Below are 23,859 nucleotides of genomic sequence, written 5' to 3'. Positions count from 1 at the left end.
AACTCTGTCCTAACTGAAACCAGGACATATGATCATGGTTTAATCTTTTTGAATATTGTCCTGGTAACCTGCTGTACGCTGCCGTTTAGCCGTGCCAGCTTCCTTTTACGTGTATCCAGGTTTTTCTGAGCAGGTGGTGTCCTCTGCTACCTGTATGTCCCCAGTAAGAATCTAATTCTCTGTTGTTCCTTTTAGCTTCTTAATTTCTCTCCCTTGCAGTTCTTTTGTTCCTGGTTTTTACATCTCCTTCATTTAACATTGGTGACTTTTTTGGCTTCTGTTATTCCTGTAGTTTTTTTCTCTCAAGAAACAGTTCATACATTGTTGCTTTAACTCTGTACACCTCCATACATCCTTCAGTTTTGACTATTTATGTTTCTTAGGATCAAAACTAGGTTTTCATTTGTTTCTTCGTTGTTGTTTATTTGCTTGCTTATTTTTTAGCATGCTGCCACAGAGTTCTTTAAGAAGGTTATGCCCAATGTGACTTCAACTGCTTTGATTTTTAGTAATGTGAAGTGAAAGATTTATTCCAGCTAGGCAGGCCGAGAGGGACATAACATTGCTTACAGTATCAGCGTCAAATTACTGAAGTCAGTTAGCTGTCATACAATATGTCTGCCATCACTGATGATAAAAATTTCAGTTCCGTGATTGATAATGCTCAAGGTAGAACACATTGGTGTCCTAAAAATTCAGTGTTTTCCCAGCTAGAAATAAAGCCAGGCAGTAAAGCTGTAGAGTCACTGACGAGGCAAATAGTTCACATGCTGTTCTTTTTTTTTTTTAGCAGAGTTGTAAATATATTGAGGTTTTAAATAACAAGTGTCTACAGTATAAACCAATGGCCAAGAGATCACAGCTTATTAGACAACAAATGGAAAATATTTGCTGTATATATGATTTTTAAAATAATTAAACTTTAAAAATGACACATTTTGATGATTTTTCTTCATTTAGCAAAAATAATTGGCTAAAATATATTCCAAAATAATATATGGTTATAGGCTTTTGTAGCTTTATAGATTGATTATTAGGGTTTTATAAAATTTAAATACTCAAATCAGTCTGTCTATAAATCAATTTAGTGTGTAGTGTCCTCTTGAAAGGCAATGCGAAATGGCATTGGCAAAGGCCAAATTTGTATTCCTGAAACTTTGTATAGTATAACAGATATTGTAATGTAATCTACTGTAATGCTATTTGCTTCAATATAAACTTATTTTGGTTAGTTAAAATGCAGTACAGTTTTTCTCTGGAGGTAGCATATTGTTTATACTGTGCTACACCTTTTAGACCTACGTTGCATCTAAAAACATGTTATGCCTTTCTTTCAATTTGTGACTCATACAGTATGTTTTCTGAGAAGAATGCCGAAATGTATCATTATTTAAGCTAATCTAGCACTTCCAATTTGACTGATGTCTCTTGTTGCCAATTTTTCATTGAGCATCTGTTAAACATAAAAGTGTATACTGTATTTTATCAGAATGAGCAATCCTGACATCTGTAATTAAGCCTTCCCCATTTCTGCTTTATTGGCTTTAACATCTCTGTCTAACAGATTGTACAAATTGCACATTTGTTTACAAAACAGGTCCAGATTGTTCTTTGAATGTCCCGTCCACGGAGTCTTACTGGATTTTACCAAATGTAAAGCCATTCAGCCCTTCTGTGGGCCGGGCTTCCCATAAGGCAGTTCTACATGGAAAATTTATGTGGGTGATTGGTGGATACACTTTTAACTACAGTTCATTCCAAATGGTGTTGAAGTAAGTGATTTCTCCTTTATGATATCCCCTCTGATATGTCTTAGGGAAAACAAATATCAACACAGCTACATCTATCCTGCTACTTAATTTGAAAGGTTTATGCTTTTTTTTTAAAGATTATTTATTAACTCTTATTTTCTGCTTACAGTTTTCTTATAATTAACATGTTATAAATAACTTGTTTATTAACATGTCTATTTCTCCTGTTTTTGTCTATCTTCTGTTTTCTTTTTCAACTTTTGTAATTATCCAAAAGAAATCCCATTATCTTTTGGTCTTTTTTCCTTTTCTGCCTGCTTTTTTTTTTAACCTCTCCTCCATTGCATTGTGCTTTAATAGTTAATTAGAAGTTAATGGAAATTAAAATCAACCATAGATGTGAGAGGTTGCTCACTACCAAGTCTTCGAAGTAATGCAAAAGGTTGTGGCGTAGGCAGTTTAGTGTGTGTGTGTGTTGCTGATAATTGAGCTTAGTAACCTAGTTTCATAACTTGTAAGTCAAGTGATTTTTTATTATGGTCCCATTTTCTGAAACTGTTGATAGGTCTCTGAAAGAGATGTTCATGATTTTCCTCAGCGAACGTTTAGTATGTTATTGTGAGTTAGTACATTAGTATAATAATTAAAAACGACTTTGTTACTGCTGCTATAACAGATTACCACATCAGATAAACAGTGACAGATCAAGTGTGCACACTTTGCCAAACAGAAGTTTAGTTCAAATAGAAATTTAGTTCAAACATACAAAAGGCCCTATATGCAGGTAGAAAACATTTACTTTTTTATTTCTCTTCTAGCTACAATTTGGAAAGCAGTATATGGAACGTAGTACCTGTATCCAAAGGGCCCCTCCAGAGATATGGACACACTCTTGCTTTGTATCAGGTTTGGACTCTTTAGCCTTCAATTTAATTAATTTCTTTGTGTGTGGTGTTAGCAATCTTAAAATGATTTGTGGATTTTTGAGGATAATTCAATGTTTAGTCCTTAAACACTTCGTATTAGCATCGTCTTTAGTACTTAAATCTATAGCTTTTTTTTTTTTTTAATTGCATTTGTTGTGGTGTAAGGGAGAGCAAGCTGGGAGCCAAGGCTGAGTGGGCACCATCCCACAGGAACCCAGCACACAGGGCTGGGTGCTAGTGGCAGGGTCCTTTGACAGCCTCTGGGATGGCAAGTGATGACCCAGGTCCAGAGACCATTCAGGGAGTCTACTTGAGAGCAACAGGAGTCATGGCCAGAGACAGGTCTGGAAACCTGTGTCTGAGGGGACCATGCAGGAGACAAGACCAGGTTCAGGTCCATCCAGTCAAGCAGTCAGGGACAGTGGGTCCTTGGCTGAGCCCCAGGTGATGCTATTCAGGGCCATGTGGCCCTGTTAGTGCCATAAGGGCTGTGACACCAAGAAATACATTTTTGTTTTATTACACTTAGTACAGAACCAGAGCAGTATTTAAAACAAACAAAAGCCACCAAAACCAAACAAACAAGCAAAACCCAACCACAAATAAACTTTAGTTGTAAGTATCATTTTACTGTAAATTCAAATAAACGTGGACTGCCAGTAGTTTTGCTTCTACTAATATCTTACAGTCTGTATGCTGCTTTATTAAAACAACTTTTAAAGGCTTATTTCACTTAGTAAATAAATTATTTTTATTGATAGAATATAGACAAGACTGAACATTAAAAAAAAAACAGGTGTTTTGTTAATCAATTCATTTTTGGCTAGTGTTATTAATATATCAAAAATATAAGGGACCAAAAATAAAAGGACCAAGGATGCAAAATATTAAGGACCAGTGAAAGTAGTGCATAATTTAGCCTTGTACAGACAATGGCAAACATGTTAAACGTGGTGGAGAAATACAGATTTCTTTAATCCCAAACTTTCAGTTATTTGCCTCAGACTACTTCAGTAGGGAAGAACAAAAAAAATAGTGTACTAAGCCAGACCAGAACGTTCATCTGACCTGGTAACATGTTCAAATAACGGATAGCAGTGAATGCCTGGAGAAGAATGTCAGGAAAAATGGCAAGAACATATAGAAGCTTCTTCAGAACGTTTTCCTAGTCTGCAAATAGGATTTTCTGTGATTAGTGTTACATATACTAAGAGTATCATTTCTATGAAAAGACTAGAACTTTGTCATTTTTTTTCACACTTTCAGGCCTTTTTCCTTTTTTTTTTTTTTTTTTATCATTGATATCATTCTGTGCGTAAGAATTCTGGGGTGTTGTGTGGAGAAATGGAGAAATACCACCTTTTGGGATACTGCTACTTGCTCATTTAATTTTGATATTTTTAAGTTCTTTATGCTGTTTCATATTTGTGTTCTGGGTACCATTCATGATTTTCTGTAAGTCTGACATATACTGACATATACATCTCCTTTCTTTTTCATGCTGAAAGTTTCTTGCCTCTTTAACAATCTAGAGGGAAGCTATTCCATATGTTAGAGACAATGACGTCATTGCTATCTATCTTTTTTTCTAGTTCTGTTACATCCTTTCTGAGATATGGGGAATCACAGTCTTTGTGGTACCTCAGAGTTTGATGATGTCATAGACTTAGCAGTCTTACTTTTTTCCTTCATAATTCTTAACAATATTTTAGCATTTTGAAAATCAGCTATTGGATTTATACTGGTATTTTCACAGAACTATCAATTACAATATCATGATCTCATTCCAGTCAACTAAAACCTTACCACTATGTGTACAGACTTAAAATTGTTTTTTTATGCAGCTCTTGATGATTATCTACGTGAACTTTTGTATGTCCGTCTATTTGTCCTTGTATTGCATGTTCAGTATTATGAGATTTTTCTGCATTTCTTTGCCTTCGCTTTGCTTTCTTGTTCTTATGCCAGACTGAACAAACAGTTGTTCTCTGTGGTACACCACTGATGACCTGTCCTCACTGTAAAAAGTGATCATTTTTCCCAAGCTTCATTGAGTTATTTACCCTTGAGTTATCTGTTTTTCCTTTCCAAGAGCAGCTTGGTTTCTTTAAGGCATAAGGAACAATATCAAGCATCTTTTACAAATTCCAACTGTATCAACCAGACCAGACCTTTTTTTTTTTTTTCCCCTTCAGGAAAATTCAGTCATTTGTAGGATGTAACTTCTGTTTTCAAAAGCTGTTTGAAATTTCTTCAATCTATCTTACTTCTTCATGTGTTCACTAATTCTGTCCTTTCTGTCTGCTGTTCCTAAGTCTCTTGGTATTGACACATGTTTAAGGAGGGAATTACACACATGAGACAGTGGTCAGCTGTTTCATTCTTAAATTCCTTCAGAATCCTGAATCCTGATGACCTGTTGCTGATTGTTTTGTCTTTTTTATCCTTTAGTATGAGCTTTTGTTATTTTTGTTATTTTGCAATTTCTGCTATGGAAGTACCTGTAAAGTCTACTGTGAAGACTTCAAATACAAAAATTAATTTTATTGCTAAGGCTGTATCTTCTCAGAATACTCTGTACTGTCTGTTGGCACCACAAATCATCTAGTTGGCTGTACTTCTAATGCATTTGAAAAACGGTATGGTAGTACTTTATATATAATTTTGCAGGCAACTCATCAAGCTGTTTCTTGGCTTGCCTTATATGTCTCCACATTTTAATCTCCTGGATTTGAAGCAGATTTTGAAGTACTTTTTCTGACTTCTAACAGTTCTCCTTTATCCTCTTGTAAGCTTGATTTATTTTGGTGTTTCTAGTGGGAAACTGTGCATATACATTTTTTAATTTTATTTTAAAATTAAATAAAAAGCATTCATGGGATCTGTGCAGCTGCCCTTAAAATGTCATCATATTGTCATTAAATATTTTATCCTTTCAGTTTCTTTTTATGAACAGTCTTCCTTTTATATAGCGTTCCTTTAGAAGTTAAAGAGAATTGCAGGTGTGGGTTTCTTTTTTTTTGCACCCTCTGCTGACTTGTGTTGCTCTTCCAGAGATGTTGAATCTGTACATACCATGGTTAGTATCGTAAAGCTGTTTTACAGCAGTAATATGACTAGATTCTTCTATGTGTGCCCCAACATTGACTCAAAAATTACTTTTCTCTGCAGTTCTATGATTCATTACTAATGTATTATCTGTTCTCTGAAAGGTTAATTCTGACTGCTATCTTTGGTTATAACTGTTCTTGTGGAATTCTTCCATTTTAGTTGGGAAATGTTCAAGTAATGTATCATTTAGCAGTTCAGAATGAAGGCTTAAAATATCATTTAGCCTTTTCTTATTTGACAATGCTAATATTTTCTTGAGATGTTCCAGACTGAAGGATAACCGGCAAATATCATAGAATGAGTTGGGTTGGAACAGACCATAAAGACCATCCAGTTCCCGTCTCCCTGCAATGGGCAGGGACACCTCCCACCCGACCAGGTTGCTCAAAGCCCTATCTAGCCTGGCCTTGAACACTTCCAAGGATGGGGCATCTGCAGTATTTCTGGACAGCCTGTTCCAGTGCCTTGCCACCCTCTGAGAAGAGAATTTCTGCCTAACATCTAATCTAAGTCTCCCCAGTTTCATTTTAAAGCTGTTACCCCTTTTACTATTGCTGTCTGTCCATGTAAATAGCCTTGTGATTCAGAGATCTTCCTTTCAGTGAGGAAATGCTACTCGTTAATAGTAATGAAGTACCAAACAAGTGTGTAGTTAAGAAGCATTGTTGTTGTCAAAGGCACATGTTCATTAGTAATTAAAATCCACTAATAACGAACACAAACACCACTAGTGTCAAATAATTAGCTACTAATACATTGGTTCTGCTAGCACTTATATCAAATATCAAAAGCTGCATGGGCCGAAGGAGCTGATCATATAAGTTGAAGAAATTTGAAGTGAAAATGCACATCCTTTTTACAGTAAGTTCTTAAATTAACTTGTTGAGGTAATTTTTTTTATTTTTCCTTTCACATATTCAGTCTCTTGAAAAGCAGAAGAATAATTTAGCGTGAAGAGCAGTTGGACATTATATAATACCTAGAGATGGCAGTTTTGAGCTGTGTTTTGAGCTGTGTACTAGTCATTGTGTAACATTTCTGTTTAGATGAGAGGGAAAAAAAAATATCCACAAAGAAATTAGATTAAGTTTTTGACTTGAGCTCCTGAGATTTCAAAGCCTTGTGCTAGACCAGAGTGAGAGCACAGAGCTAGTATTGCCTGATTGTGGTGCAAGGTAAATTGAAGCTATATAATTGACTCTGTGGAGAATGAAATAAGTTACTGTGCCCATTTCCCTCAGAAAGCTTCTTTAGTTAAAATTGAAGTACTGTACTTCTTTACTCTGAAGAAAAGAGATCAGAAGACTCCCACTGATGTATAGTTATAACAAGTGACTAAGACTTTTTATGCATTTATAGTGGAGAGAGTATAAAAGTGTTCTTGCTTTTAGACCAGCTAAACTGTTAGTGTTGCCTTCAGTGCCCCTTCAGACTGGTTATTGGAAAGGCGTTACCTATCTCTGTTAGCGATTGGTTCTCCCATATCTCAAAGATCATATATAGTTCCAGGCATCTTGATACTTGAAAAATGTCAACGTACTTTGAAATAAATCATAAAAGAAAAACGATTATGGAGAGACTGGAGCAAACGGCTTGTGAGGTTTTTAAGTAGGTACATACAGCTCTTCCAAACTGCGACTAGATAGGATGTTAGGTGGTAAATTGAAAAATGCTAGATCCCTGGAATAAAGTACAACGGGAGTTGCATAAAGAGTGGGTATATGGTCAGTGCTGTGAACTTCTGGCCACATCACAGAATTTGACCTCATAATTAAACTGTTGCTAGTAGTCCTGTGGCAGTGGAAGGATGACTGGGCATTGAAATTAGATTCCTTTGAGACTGGAAATAGGAATGAAGCAAACAGGCAGGCTGATGTAGTAGTAATTGTAAAGATGTTTCCCAGTGTATGAGCCATTTTATATGTAGACAAACTTAATTTGACTCAGTTGAGGTCTATGAATGTTACTTCTAATTTTAAAGCTTTATTAAAAAAGGGTAATTGTTTTGATTCCTTTTCTAAATTAATTGGTATTGATGTTGAGTGTATATATACTTTTCTGGTATTTTTATTAGCCTAAGCAAAACAAGAGTGAAACTTTTTCTGCCTTAACGTGAGTGAGACACTCTGTTGTCTATTAGTTTATTGTTGTACTTTTATATGCCTACTTGTGTAGGCTATTGTAGTATAATTTGAAACAGCAGCTCTAGGAATGTAAGAGTTTTTTCTAACTCTTCTGTTAATACTTATTAGCCAGTTGTACCACCAAGTTGCATACTCTTATTATTTTATGACTTTCAATTACATCCTATGCACAGTTTGCTTTCTAATTCCAATTTGCGGACCTCAGAAGTCCTTGAGAACTGGGTAAGATGTGCCATTGCATGCTTCTAGTATGTAGTCTAGATAAGAGCCTATTCAGAGTTCCTCTGAAATTAAGTGGACCTTACTTATGAAGAGATTGTTTTCTTTATGTAAAACTGCAATATTTTTCATTGCTTTTTTCAACATTATATTCTAAGTGGTTTGAAAGTTGAAGTCTAAGCATGGTTGCCTTTTATGTCTAGTAGATCTTAAAGTAGAGGTCTAATAAATGCTTTTCTATACAGTCTGTTACTTAATCGTTTTCAATATATTTTATCTAAATATTCTACAAAAGATCAGACTAACTTCTCTGTACTAAAATTTTGGCTTATACCTTAGTTTTAGAGCTTGGTTCATGTAGTTTTATTTGCATGCTTTTTTTTTTTTTTGGCCTGGTTTTCTGTACATGTAGGAATGTTCAGACAAACAAGTATATTTCAAGTTTTGCCTTTTCCAAAAACATGCTGCTTTATTTCACTGTCTTGTGTTTTGAATACAGCAGCGGTCCAGGAAAATGTCACTAGTTTAAGGTGTATAGGATATATAAATATATATATAATTAAATTAACTGATATTATCATTAAATTAATGGACTTAATTGAATCGTTCTCTGAATTAATACCTTTAACTAGATCCAGCAGCAGTGTGGAAGTATTTTAAAAATGAGAATCAATTTCATATGCAAAAAGCTGAAAAGTTTCTAATAGATTGCAAACACTGAAGTGAAATATCAGGTTGCCTGATAATGTGTCCTGACAAAAGTTATTGAAGCTTGTTGACTACAGGGAGATATAATCAATATTTGAACCCCGTGGATGTCAACAACATCTTTTTCTTAAGAAGGATCTGTTTCTTTTAGTACTATTATTTGAACTACTCCTCGTAAATATTTATTGTCAAGGAGCCAAGTTCCTGTATTTTAATAAACCTGAGAAATACAGCTTACTTTGTTCAATAAAAATTATTTTTTTCTAAAATAAAATTTATATTACTGTGTCATGCAAGTGCCTATGAAAACTTCCATATTAATAGTGCCAAATGTCTAAGGTGCTATAGACTTCTAGTTTTGACAAGGAGACTCATGCAAGAATTTTTAGTTAATATACCAGATTGCTGGTCATTTTTGCAATTTTTTATCCTTTTAACTCTATCAAAAACAATAATTCATTTGCCTATTTTATGGAAATTCTGTACATTTCTTTGTTCTTATGAAACTTTGAGTGTGCAAGTATCCATGGTTATAGTTAATTTATTATTGATTTATTTATACTCTTAAAAGCAGAGGATTTATATTTGGATTTGGGGCCTTTATTCATTTACAGAAATTAGTGCTTTCATGTAAATACCTGTCTTCCTTCATTAGAATAATCCTGAGGATAAACGCACATTGAAAGTTTTTATTCTTTTTCAGGCTTGTAAAAGAATTTTGCCTTTTAAATTATATAGCTCAGACTGCTAGGCTGATTGCTATTTGTTTACCAGAAGTCTGTAATTTTTTCCTATACCATCTGTTTAGGTCACACAAAGTAATTGACTTTCCAAAGTGTGTTTTGTTTTGTTTTGTTTTTGTAATTCTTAAATGAAAAAAAATAGTTTGGATATTGTTTGTGATCATTTAATTGATTATTTTTGTATTGTTTGTCATACAGGAAAAAAAAATCTGATTTGTAAAACTGGTAAAATCTATTGGAAAGTTTTTTTTATTCCCTTGAAACAAACAAGCGATAGTGTTGGCTGTTCCGTTTGCTTTTATGTGAACAGTTGCCAAGAAACCAGCTGTTGTGGTAGGTAGGTTTCTTCCTATGTCATGAATGAGCGAGCTGCCTACTTGCTCATCTTACCTCTTACAGAGGTTTCTGTAAGTTTGGTAAATTTAGTAGTGTAAAGTAATATATCTGAAATGACCAAGGTTAGTATTTAGACTAAATACTTCCCTGCACTCTTCACTCTGCGATTTAAGACATTGCTAAGACAGAACCCCAAAATAAAAATGTGTTGGAGACCTTGTGTCTTCCTGATGCTTACTGCCTGCTGTTTTGTGTTCTGTCGTGGACAGTCTGCCTCTTGGCCCTTTTGCTCCTCCAGGCTGTGGAGTGCAGTTTTTAACATCTTTCATTTGCAACACGTGTCCAGATTGTCACTTTTCCTCACTAATTTCATGAGGATGCATTGTTTTTAAACCATTACTTGTTTTTGTTCACCTCAGTATGCCATCTTATTATGAACAAACATGTAGTGATCTTCATTGGTGTGCTCAAAGGTGAGCAACATTTTTGTCCTAGCGCTCTTGAAAATCCGTATCTGTACTGTGCCTGTCAGAAAGCTTCGCCTTTAGTGCATACCTAGGTTTATACTTGGTTTATAAGGGAACTCCTTATTTTCTTTTACTGTCTTTAGGCTGTTGAGGACCATTCGCACTTCGTTTCCTTTGTGTAATATCTTCCTAGACTTTCCAGAATATGTCCACCCTTGCGTACCTGACTATTGCTTTTGTCCGTTATAAATATGCATGTAACATGTTTAATTCTGTAGTTCTTCTGTAGTTTTTGGTTCATGTTCAGTTGATCATTGCTAACTTGTGAAGTGTTTTTTAGGTTTTTTTTTTTTTTTTATTATTATTAGAAGCTCCAGGAACTCTGTAATCCTAGAAATAGCCCTGAGCAAAGCTTTAGTTAAATCTGTTTTTGTGGTCGATAAAGCAGTTGTCATGACCTTCTTGTCTTTTTCTCTGTAACTCTGTGAATAGTCTCGTGTACAGGATCTGCTGTGTCATTTATAAAGATTGCTCCTCACAGGAGTGTTCTTTTATCTGAACTTGGAATCATTTAAGTAGAACTGTGAGGAGGACTTTGTCAGCTGTCTGACTAATCATTTTGAAGTTTGTGTGGCTCTTCAGGTCACCTTTTTTTTTTTGTTGTCTTTGCTCAATCTCAGAAATCTTTTTTTAAATACTGTTATATTTCACTTGCAACTACCTAATTAGCTGCTTCTTTCTGCTGTAATCTGTTGTCTGTATTAAAAAAAAGAAAAGAGAGAGAAATTAGTTGATTATGCTAGAGATGCTGATTTACCTTAGTTCTATTTGGCAGTATAATGAATGAGCTCTGAGCTATCTAGGTTAATTTTAAGAATAATATTTGCTTATGCTATTCATGTTTTACTAGCCCACAAATCCCCTATAATACCCCCCACCCTCCTGCCTGTAAATTTTAAGAACTAAGAAACAAGCTCAATCAGATCTGTTACTTCTGTTACCACGTTGCTTTCTTGGTCCTTCATCCTACCTAAATGCATGATGCTTTTTATTCAGCACTCAACAGTGATTTTAGATGTCCCTTAGAGACACAGGAGGAAAGCAGTATTCCTGAATGTAATAGAGCATGTACCTCCTCAAAACATGTACGTAAGGCAGGGCAGGTTGGCCTGAAGCTTGAAGCCTGTGTCAAAGACCAAAAACCCAGTTAACGTTGACGTGTTATTTCTCTATAAACACGATGGAATTAGGAAAGTACTGTAAAAGCTACTGTACAAAATGTATCTTGATACTGTAATTATGGACATCGGTCATTGCTGATGTCAGATGTATTTTTGAGATAAATCTTATTTCTGGATAATTCAGTTGTAGCACCCTGCTACCTGGATACCTAATCTTGCACAGAAAAAGTGAGGTTGATAAATAGTCATTTTTCTTATGTGACTTGTTATGAACTGTAAATTCTACCTAGTGTTGGTTCAGTTTGTCCAGCTGAAGAACCAATTAGGAAGCAGGTTCACTCTTTACCATTGATGTATTTCATGATGAGTATCCCAGCAGGAAATGAGTCAAATGTTGAGACACTAAGTGTTTTGCCTCAGAAAGGAAAGGGGTGGTTATGTTCTGTGTGTTAATGTTTCTATCATGCTCTAGAAATTTGCAGCTGCCTTGATGTTACTCATTCGTGTAGGGTCAGAACACGTCAAGAAGTTGATGTTTTAGAAGTCTACAGATAAAACTTAAGCTTCACGGAAACAGAAATTGCATCCTGATTTTGCTTACCTTTTCTTACACTTCCCACTTCAGAACAATCGTCCACTGGAGTTTATTTTCATCTTTACCAGGAATTCTTCTTATCACTTACCCTCAGTAAGATATCTATCTAAAGCAACTTTTAATGCTCTTAATGTGTATTTGTATTTGGTTCTGATGAAAAAGTTGGTGGATTGGTTATCCAGTTACAGCTAATCTGTGTTTAAAGAAAAAAATAAAAGGGAGTTGGATGGTGAATGGTGTGTGGCCCAGGGAAGAAGAAGAAAAAAGATTCTGCATCATGTATCATGGAATATTGGGTCAACTCATCAGTAGAAGACTGTTGAACCAATAGTTGTGCTGTAGCACACTTCTTCTAGAAAACACCCTGCTATTCAAGAAAACTGAGGCTGTCAGGAGCCTAAAATGATATAAATACTTTTGTTTGCCATCTATTTTGGTTACTGTGGTTGTCCAAATACATTCATAAGACTTATGGGGAGCAGTTCCTTTGGATGTTGCCTTCCTTCATGAAATTTGAGTGTTAGATTTTTCTTGACATACTCTATTCCATCTTTCTAATTAATAGTAACTGATATTTGAGAGCATCTTTGAAAGTAAGGCTCTGTGTTACAGGACAAAGATCTAGAAGAAGACTTCTTAAGAAATAGTAGGATGAGCTAAAATATAGCCTAGCAGACAGGTATTGCCAGAACAGCGTTCAAAGCAAGTCTTCATTCCTTACCCATGATAGCAATAACTATTATGGTATAACCATTGTTACTGTGGTATTGTGAAAAAAGTCTTGGCAGGTTTTTTGGGATTTGTTCTTTTAGAGCATCGAGATTTTTGATAGTGGCATAGGTGTAACAACGCACTTATTAAAAGTATCTCTTATTATGATTTTGTGTGTCAACAGTAAAAATAATGATAGCAGGACAAAGTTTTTTGATTATTCTCAGAAATAAATTTTAAAGGGGAAAAGGTGAATCTCTGATCTCAGCTCTTCCTGTGACTGGTACATTCAAGAAAATTAAATGGAAATACTGGGATCTGGACAACAATTTTCAATTTTTTTCACTTTTATTTTTGTAAGCACCTGCCAGTTTATTTCTCGAGGAACTTAAATCTAGGATCATGTCAGCTGATTTGATTCTTGAGAAATTTGCTGTCAGGTTTTCATATTGTATCTTCCTTTCCGCTAGGCTTTTTAGGGAATCTTTTCATGAGGAGCTTGTAAGAGCAACAGTAAGTGGAAGAAATGGAAGAAGTCCCAGAAAAATCTAAGAGGAATATTTTCTTCTCTTGCTTTGGAAATAACTTAAATTATACATATACGTATAAACATGTATCTCAGAAATTCTATTTAATATTTTTTTCTGAATTTTTAACTTAGTCTGTCTTGCTTCTTTGACATCTGTAGATTCCTCCAGTGTTTACATCCCACAAAAACAATTCTTTTGGATGTGTGTGCAGTCAGTGCCTCCTCACAGGTTTCCTGGGTCTTTACCCAAGTTCTTTGAAATATTGTTTTATCTCATAGGGAAAAAAATGATTTCAGATATATGTACCTAATCCTAAGGTAAAGTCATACTGGAGGATGTAAATGTCTTTTGTTCAAAGCCAAGTCCTGACTAATCTCTAATGCAGAGTATCGTTGTGTAGGAGCAATTTTAACTTCCAAATCAAGAAATGTTTACCTACAGCAAATGAAAGAATAGTTAAAATTTGCAGAAATTTTAAGTGTGCTCTTAAAGACAGGTCAGGCAGTTTAATTGTTTGTTAACTGACTAATCTCTCTCAGGAGTGGGGAAGTTTTTCATCTGTTGATTGATTCTATGTTGTTTACTATCCTCTAGGTATACAGACAACATCCTAACCACCTCAAGCCTGTGTTTTACCAGTCTAAATAGAATGTTAATCTACTGATCATTTATTTTTTACTTTTCTGTCAGTTTGAGTTCATCTTTCTTGAAGTGTATGAAGACAGTAACGCTTAGTTTACATTTCTACTTAGATCCCTTCAGCTCCTTTTAAAATAAGACTGAATTTTCCCCATGGTTCATTCAAGCTTCTTATGTGTTTTTTTTTTTTTTCCTGTGGCCCAGTAGTTAACTGTGCCTGCAGTTTTGATTTTTTTTTTGTTTTTCTTAAGCAAGTAAGATTGAATTTGAGTTAAACCTGAGCATTTGTTATACTGCAGTATGCAAGAGACAACTGCCCAAACACCACATAGATTAGATGCAGACGGCATGTGGACTTGCCATGTCCTAGCAAAGACTAACCGTCATTCTCAGAACCAGAGGCAGTATTTTTCTACCTGGGATAAACTGTCCTTCAACAGTGAGCCAGTCAGTGAAGCCAACAAACTGAAATTCATTCTGTGACTTATATGCCTTGATTTGCTACTCTAGATGAAATTAGAGATATAGTAGAATCGGTTTCAAGTCAATTTTTAAGTAAATCACTCATTTATCTCAAACAGCAATGCCATCTGTTTTGATATGTGGTTCATGAAGACCATGCTGTTTTGCATCCCTTTAGTACTCAACTAACTCTCCCATTGGGATATGATTTTTAGCAAATGTGCCCAAGGGGGTGCTGTACAGACATGGTCCCTTTTCTTTGGGCTCATTTGTGAATGATTGTGAAGTTTCTGAGGACTTAATTTATGTTGTTATTAAGATAAAATGTTCTCCCTTGTGTATATGCCAAATTAAATTCCCATAGATTGAGTGTATGGTAAATCACATTTTAGTTCTGTGAGCTATTCCTTAAGAAAACAGTATAAACCCTTCTGTTTGTTTATTTTTTATTTTTTAATAGCTGCAGTATGAATTAGAGTCATGTAATTAAAGCTTTTCTGCTTGAAGTAATCCCGCTGAGATTCATTTTGGTGTCATTTTCATGGCTGGGTTTATTCTTCAGTGAAACATTCTCCTTATCACTGTTGATTTAGCTTAAATATTGTTGTCTGGGACTAGTGTCTGATATTGAGCTGTTTAATGTAGTATCAGCTAAATGTGAAGATTTAAATCAGATTGTTCAGTTATGAAGTATTAGGCAGCACAGAAGTATGCAGTTCAGATGTTACCTTACTATAATCCATTAACTGCTCTCTCCCAATTTTTACAGGAGGACATCTACATGTATGGAGGCAAAATTGAAACAAATAATGGCAACGTCACTGATGAGCTGTGGATTTTCAACATACACAGTCAAACGTGGAGTATCAGAAGTCCTGCAGTACTTGTACATGGCCAACAGTATGCTGTGGAAGGTCATTCAGCACACATAGTAGAGCTGGACAGCAGAGATGTGGTTATGATTATCATTTTTGGGTATTCTGCCATATATGGTTATACAAGCATTGTGCAAGAATACTACATCAGTAAGTCACTTTCAAATATTTTTTAGCTTAAGTACGCTTCCCCTTTTCACAAAGGAAAATATATATTTGGCAATATGAATAAAATCTCATATTTTTTCTAACTATGTAGATCAGATTTATTGTTAGCCAGCAGTATTCGTACGTCTTTGGAGTATAATAGCTTTGGCGATTTGTTATTCTGTACATGGTTGTGGTACTCTAAAGGGGGTAAAGGCTGAAACAAAAAATTCCAAATAGTTGTTAATGTTCTGATGGAACTTACTCTTTTTACCGATATGCTTAATGTTTTTACTACATAGTTGAGTAAAAAAGGGTGAATGGAGTGAAAACCCAAGGGCAAAACAGAATACAATGGAGTAGTTATTGAAAGAATTAACTAAATTTGAAGATTCTTAGATTAATGTTGCTGTAATATATTCACGTGTATTTTCAAAACATAATAACACAGTTTATCCTTATGTGTAGGCTTTTCTCTGAAGTGTATACTTGTTGCGACTAGAAGAAATAAAAGAAAATTAAGACCAATTTTTGTAAATAACCATCATGTCTGTCTGGAATTCCCCTTGCACCATAGCAAGCTTTTCTTATGGGTGATCTAAAAATGTTAGAATTAAATAGACCAAGACATTTTATCTTATACGTGATACTTCTAAGATATACTTTTAATAGCGTGATCTTGAAAATAAACCTTCTTAATGCATCTTTAGGAATATTTATATACTCACTAAATCAAATAATGATGTCTTTTTTCAGTCCTTGTTTTCTGTAGAATTGATCCGAGGCTCTTACAGTTATTTAAGCAATAACGGCATGCATACATACAAAATTTCAAAGTAATATTTTTATATTAAGACATAATAAATGCCTTTCAAGTAGTTTCTATTTACTTGCTTGCATTTGTATGTGTGTGTACACCTGTGTAGACCCTGTTCGAGCAGATTCATGGGATGGGGAAGTACCTTCAAAACTTAGAGGGTTCTTATGTTTCCTAGAATTAACTTTGATGGTAGCGTTGAAAGTTTGTAGTGATATTGAAGAAAGAGAATGGGAATAAAAGGAAAAGCACAATAATGTGTTTTTTCCCTGTAGAAAAATTTGGTTAAGCTCCATGAACCTACTAAAAATCTCTCATCTTAACAATGATGTTACACAACAGTATTTTAAGGTTTATTAAGTATCAAAGGCCAGCTTTTTTGAAAAAAGTTTTGAAAGGATTTTTTTGTTGTTGTTTTGTTGTTGTAGTTTGTTTTTAAACTATCAGAGAGGAGGCCTTTTCTTGAAGACTTGTTAAGGAAGAACAACAACAAAGAACAATTTCTAGTTTTCTGCATGCTCATTCAGTTTAGTGCATACTTGAACTTTGGATAATTTGCTTCTCCATATGTTTATTATTTAGTGTGTAGAAGAAATACCAATATTGTTCTTACTTATTATGGATAGTTTAATAATGGAAGGAAAATAAGAAGGTTGAGGAATATGTGATTCACTTTGCAATGTAAAAGTTTCTCTGTCTGGGATATTTTATTGCTGTCCTTATGGTTGAAATATACAACTTGTTGAATAAGTTTTAAAATAGCTCTATTGGTGGAGGATTAGTAAAACAGACTGCAAAAACGCATATATTTAAAACAACAACAAAATACACTCACACACACACAAAAACAAGCCAAATTATTGCAGTTTCATTTTACCTCATTGTCTCCCTTGTCCTAAAACCCACAAATGAATTTTGTGGTAAACTTTCCTGAATTCTGTCAGCTGCAGCATTTATCCACAACTGTGCAGTTGTAGGATCATTTTTAACTGTGAAATTCCAGATAGCGGTTTGGACTATGAATGACAAGTTTCTAGGGAATTCAGCAGCTCAGAATCCAAATGTAAAAGGTATGGGAAATGATATAAGTACTGCTGTGAACCCACCTGAATTGGAAAGAAAACTTCTTAGAATAAAGCTCTTCTGATATTATAGAAAGAAAAATTAGTCCCTTTTTGTTTTCCTTTCAAAAATACGTTGCATTAACATTTCAAAATGTACTGTTTTATTCTTTCTAAATGCTATTAGCCATGGCTTTTAATTTTAATGAAGAGTATTTTTAAAGCTTTTACCAGTTGCCTACTGAAAGGAGGCATTGTGCAAAATTTTCTCTTTGATTCATAGGAAATGAAACTGCTAGTGATCCAGTCTTGTTAATGAACTTTCATAATCTTAATATATGGAATTGTGTTGCTAAAGCCTTCTTTAGTTACTGTGACCCTGATTTCCACAGGCTTTGAGTCAAGAAACACACAGAACTTTTTTAGCTTTTCCCATAGGTATGCGGTTCTATTAACAAGGCATGTAAATTGTATGCATGCATAGTCTCAAAATTTTTCTCATGTGTGTCAGATTAGTAAAGAAAGTAATTTCTATCCAAGTCAACTAAATCTTGTAAAAATCAGACATGGTTTGCAGATAGACTTTAACCATGTGAATGCACAGGAATTAATTACTACTCTAAGGGTATGATGGTTATTGCAGTAACAAAGGAGCTTCCTGTTGTCCTTTTTTGCTGTGACTGGAGTTGGGACTTTTGAGGAAACCATAAATCTCAGTATGGGAATTATGTGACTGATTTTACGAACTTGAACCATAAAGCTTTTCTGGGTTACTCCCTAGGGAAATTTATTTCTCTTTAGGTTAGCAATACCTCATAAACCTTCTGAGAATTACAGTGTGAGTCTCAAGGTGAATCTCAATGGTGTTTTGTTTTAACTATAGTTTATAAAAGCTCCTTATACATTATGAAACCTCTGAATAACCTACTGTGATTTTTATTTTATTCTTTAGAAGATAGAAATTTGTTTGGATCAGCAACATATCGCTCCAGTTTTTAGGCTATTTTTTTTATGACTTTAGAAGTAGGTTTTAGGTTGCTTTTGATTTAAAAATATTTCTTTGAAGTTAAAAGAAATGGCCCTATGATGTAATGTGTACTTCCTATTTTTAGTAAGTTAGCATGAACTGCTTAATTGCAAGGAAAAATTTTATAGTTTATTGTCACTGTAATTAAATGAAGATGGGACACTGAATAGCTTCTTGGAAATTTTGTGCTTTTTACTTAATCTGTTCAAAGGTTTTAATGTGTTAAGAATGAGTCAGGCCAATGTATCTACCTTTGCTTTGACTTCTGCTAGATATACTACTGCAAATAACTTCTTCTAAACATCTGTTTAGAAGCACCTTTAGTTATCCTCAAATACTATTTCAATTATTTGTTTTTAAATGATAAAATGATTATTGCTCAAATTTGCCTTTTTTTTTTTTGAACGTGAACACTCTAGTCTTATATGAAAAAAATAACTAGGAAAAAAAAAGGAAAGCATTAAGAAAGAATTAGTTTTTGTTTTGAAGTTCTCTGGATTTGCATTCTTTGATGGAATGGTGTTACATCTTTGGGTGTGATTAATTTGCTCTGAGTAAAGGGCTGGAACGTATCACCTTGGCCATCAAAACCAGTGCTTTTTAATGTAAACACCACTTTTTATAACTCCCTATAAAATAGATGAGGATTAATCTTAAACAGTTTGGGTTTTGTTCACAACATTACTGGAAAATTATTTCAGGGCTTAAAATTTTAGACACTGCATATCATCTAAATCATAGCCAAGCTTTTATCAATGGCTGGTTTACGTTCGTTTGTTTTCTGGATGATATATTGCTTAATGTAAGCAGCTCATCTCTCTTCCTGGAATGCCCTTTGAATAATATTTATGGATACCAATCCTCATTTTTGCTAGCCTAATTAAGGCAATATCATCTCTCTCATTCTAATAGTTCATCTCTGCAGCCTTTGCACAAGGAGTTCACCTTTCTTGAATGTGGATGATTAGAAAAGCCTGTGGGATATTCTAAGTGCGATTTCACCAATGCCTGGCTAAGTAACCTTAGTCTTGCTTTATTGGGAACACCTCACTTGGTATGTGGTAAAACGACATTTGTACTGCTACCTTTAGAAAGCCATTAATGGCTCATAGACTTTCTCTGATGAAGCAGTGCACCTACTCATTCTTCTCTGTCATCATCAACTGATGAGCTTCAGTTTCATAGAAGCTCCTGTTATTAATCCCAGTGCTCAATATCTTCAATGTATTGTTGAATTTTGATCTTTTTTTTTTCCTTTTCTGATAGCCAAGATCATCAATTCATTCTGAATGTCATTCTGCTGCTTTTTTGAATTGATGTCTAATTTTTTTTTTCAATTACCATATTTTAAATTTGTGAGTGCTGTAAAATGCACTAATTCTGATCCTTTAGAAGGTTGGTTAGTAATTCCAGCACCTCTGAACGTTGTGCATTGCTTCTTCCCTGGTGCCCAAGTCACCTTCTGTTATAATGGCTTAGTTACTAATTTCTCGTTGTGGCGCTGTATAAGGACATTACTGAAGTCCAGTTATTGAAACCACCTATGCTTTCTTTTGTAGGTAATTGTTTTTTAAATATGATGTAACCGGTTTGGTACATTTAGATTGTCCAGTTTGCCATTATTTTTAACATTTCTTTTTTCTTTTTTTTTTTTTTTTTGGAAAAAGAACAACAACAAAAACTTTGTTCTAAACCTTGGCATGTTACTGAGGCCAGGTTAAGGCCCCCATTTCCTCTCTCCTTCCTCTCTCCTCCTTCTGCTTTCAGCACTACGCCTCCTACTGTCAGCACTAAATTTTGTTGTTTTTTATTCATATGTAGCCAGATTTGTTTAAAGTGCTTGCTTCTAGATCTCCAGTTTCATTCACTGTGTTCATCAAAATTTTGGAATGGAGTCATATGTCCAGCTATAGTACGTGAAAATTCTTTATTCTTTTGCTTCATAAGACTCCTGGAAATGGTTGTACAAAACTGGACATAAAAGTTTAATTCTTTTTGCAATATTCTGGCCGCTTTTTTCAGCACATAGCCATATCTATCTGTTTAATGTCTGACAGATTTAAATATCTGAAGTTATTGTAATGACTTGTCTGAGCATTGAAAGAGAAACTGTGGTAGATCTCTTGAAAATTCCCCAGATGTTGATGGAGAAATGTCATGTTTATTATAAAGATTCAAATCAAAAATCAAATTTAGAAGCCCTTATTACTGGAATTACTTTTTCTGTGATTTTGAAAAATTATAAGTTTTGCACTGTCCATTAGATGTACAAAATTGATATCTGGGAAATTAACACACACACCAGCTTCTTTTGTATTTAAAGTATAAATTGAATCGGAGTAGTAATCTTGCTAGTTCTAGGCGAATGAGGATTTTCAGGCTGTTGAGTTTGCAGAATTTTGCATGATCAGTTTGGTCAACCAAGCATTTCCACTGACCCAATGTTCAAAAGAGTGGGATGTGTTTGAGTTTTGAGTATGAGGAGAGTTATGAAAATGCATTTGATGATTGGATGTTTGTGTTTAAAAAAAAAAAGTGAAGATCCATGTTGATGAGTAGTATAAAAAAAAAAGATCAGATCGTATGCTGCGTAGCAATGTTTTTAAATTCAGCCAGAATTGTTTAAGAAACTATTTTCTGTACTGAATGGTTCAGTATTCAAGATGCTGAAGAAGCACAAAAGAGATCAAACCTGCATATCTGCTTTGCAGTTTTCAAAGTGAAAGTTCAGATAGTTCAACTAAATTTTAGAAAGAAGCAGAAACTGTAATACTCCTTTTGACAGAAGGATGCCACTGGACCTTTCTCAAATTTAGTTATCCATACTATTTTTTGTTTAAATATACAGGAAGGAACAGCTATTCATGTTTCTGTGCAAGTCACGGAGAGTATTCAATATGCAATTTTTACTGTGAAAATGTTCTAGGTGTTATGTGAACCAGTCAGATGTGAATGCAAACTATTTTATGTAAATAAACTGATGATGATGTTGACAGTGTGTAGTAGTAGTAGTTTTTCTCTGAAAAGCATATATGCTGATCTTTTGGACTGGTATTTAAATCAAAAAATAAGGATGGAATTGCTGATAGGAAGGTATATCAGCAGGTTGACTCCTCACCAACCTCCGTATGTAAATTGTTTCAAGTAACCCTACTTGTTGACAAGGTAATACGTATGTAAAATGCAGTGTTATTGGCTTAAATTTGTTGATTTGTGTTCAGAATTGCAGTTCTTAATAGCTTGATAACATCCAAAATGAAGATTGGAATAAAATAGAAGTTACATTGCAGTACATATTAATAATGTAAATGTATGGTATCAGATATAACTAGTGTATTACACAAATATGTTCATTTATACATACATGAAAAAATCAGCACATATCTTCCAGTTCAATCCATACTTTATAATTTGATATAAGCATTTAGGAATAAAAGTGCTCTCTTGCATTTCATAGAATTTTATTTTGTTACTGAAAAAATGTAACTTGCTTATAGAAGCAGTGCCAGGAAACTGTTTAATGAAAGTAGTATAGCAACTGTAATAACTGGAAAGTTGCAAGTCTTTTCACTGAACAGAAGACTTAGGATAAAGAGGTAATCTTAAACTGCCTACATAATATCAGATAAAAATTGAAAAGGAATTTAAACTCTCAGATGAAGCAGGATGTACGGTGTTGTGTGCTACACTTGGATAAGTAACTTTATAAAGGCAGCCAATTTAGGCTAAGAATTGGGAAAAGACTATGCCATTTGGGAAGTCCTTGTCCACATTTTGTATTCTTCTGGCATAATCTTCAAGAGGCTGTAAGCAAATTATTTTTTCCATTTTACATGTGTAGAATTGGCTTCCTCTTTATCATACGGTCTTTTGAATAGGCTGGCTACTCCAAGAATACCTATCTCCTGGCTTGCTCTTTGTGTGGCTCCTAACATCGTCTGGCAAGGTGGTGGGGGGAAGAAGATTTCAGGGCCATAGGCAACAAGAAGTTATTCAATCTCTCTACCTTTTTCAATGCTATAGCAAAATATTTTCCTATTGTGTTTTAGTCTTCACTTGTAACAGCTTTTGTGAATGGTTTTATTTGTTGTCTCTGCAATTATTAATGATGTTACGTAAAAGGTAGACTTAAATGCCAGTTTAAAAAGCTACTATCAAATCCTTTTGTGAGTGTCCAGCAGGTGAGTATTTGCAGTTAAATAACTAATAAACAGTAGTTAGAGACTGATTTCGGCTTAGTCGTTTTACAATTCCCCAGCAAAGTGTCTGTATCCATGTACACTTAGAGCTAACTTCTTTTAAATGTTTGTGAGCTCACAAATCACAGCAGTTCAATTACTGCCAGGCTTCTCCACCTGGTTTCCTCACAACTGAGTACAGGTGTTCCTCATACAGCTGGAGTGCTTAATTCTCATGGGCCATCTCTGGTGGGACTAAATTATGGTTAAAAGATAATGAATCTTAACTTCTTGTTTCATATTTTCCAAAAAATTTGATCTCTTTTTTTTGTGTGTGTGTGTGTGCTGAACTGAGCATTTGGGGAGAGTATGAGATGCTGCCTGGTACCTGTAACAACCATGTGTTTGTGATTTAATTAAGGATAGCTTATAGCAGTCTAATAATAGTATCCAATTGCAGATATTTGATACGTTGGTGTAAAATTACTTAAAATGGGTCGCTAGTTATTGCTGTTTTTAGAATTAGACTGAAAATTATCCTGCATACTTAGAATGTCCAGTGTGGTGTTCTAGTAATAGTAAGCCTGAAACCGATGTCTTTTGTACATTTTTTCCAGGGTCAAATTCTTGGCTTGTACCAGAAACGAAAGGAGCAATTGTACAAGGTGGATATGGCCATACTAGCGTCTATGATGAACTGACAAAATCTGTTTATGTCCATGGTGGATACAAAGCATTACCTGGTAATAAATACGGATTGGTTGATGATCTTTACAAATATGAAGTTAATACTAGAACATGGTAAGTCAGATTTGTAATAGGGGAAACTAAGTTATTTCTCACTCTATAAAAACCCATAAGCATAAAGGAAGCTTCTAGTAAAAGTCACGTAGGAGCCTCCGTGTCCTTTGCATGTTGCAGAACAGTACGTTCTCTGCAACAAAATGAAAGAATGGCAGCAAGGGATTAGGCTTTGAGCCAGTGGATTAATGGAGCTACACACCAAAGCAACGGTAGGGAGAAAGCTTTGCATATATTCTAAATATATGCATATAAATTAAGAAAAGATTGTCCTATTCAGACATAACCACCATGCAGAAACAGTACATGTGCTGCTACCACATGATATGAGTGTACGGCTAATGCACATTCATGTACAAGTTATGTAAATAAGTAGAGAACTCCAAGAACTACGGAAAGTTATTTTTCACAAAATTATCTGAAGGAAAAG

General features: G+C 34.6%; 1 protein-coding gene across 13 annotated transcripts in view; it reads left to right on the top strand.

Annotated features, from left to right (window-relative positions):
• ATRNL1 (attractin like 1) overlaps positions 1-23,859 on the top strand; it is a 495,684-nt gene that overhangs the window by 59,737 nt on the left and 412,088 nt on the right. For all 13 annotated transcript variants that reach the window (XR_010832767.1, XR_010832768.1, XR_010832769.1 and 10 more), the window contains exons 6-9: positions 1,598-1,772; positions 2,570-2,657; positions 15,293-15,548; positions 23,246-23,429. Coding sequence is in view for 9 of the 13 variants with exons in the window: in XM_013174611.3 (XP_013030065.3) it covers positions 1,598-1,772; positions 2,570-2,657; positions 15,293-15,548; positions 23,246-23,429 (703 nt within the window). In the remaining 4 variants the exon portion in view is untranslated. The remainder of the gene's footprint in view (positions 1-1,597; positions 1,773-2,569; positions 2,658-15,292; positions 15,549-23,245; positions 23,430-23,859) is intronic.

Source organism: Anser cygnoides, chromosome 7 (genome assembly GCF_040182565.1).
Source record: "Anser cygnoides isolate HZ-2024a breed goose chromosome 7, Taihu_goose_T2T_genome, whole genome shotgun sequence".
Classification (NCBI taxonomy): domain Eukaryota; kingdom Metazoa; phylum Chordata; class Aves; order Anseriformes; family Anatidae; genus Anser; species Anser cygnoides.
This window is presented reverse-complemented; position numbering and strand designations above follow the sequence as displayed.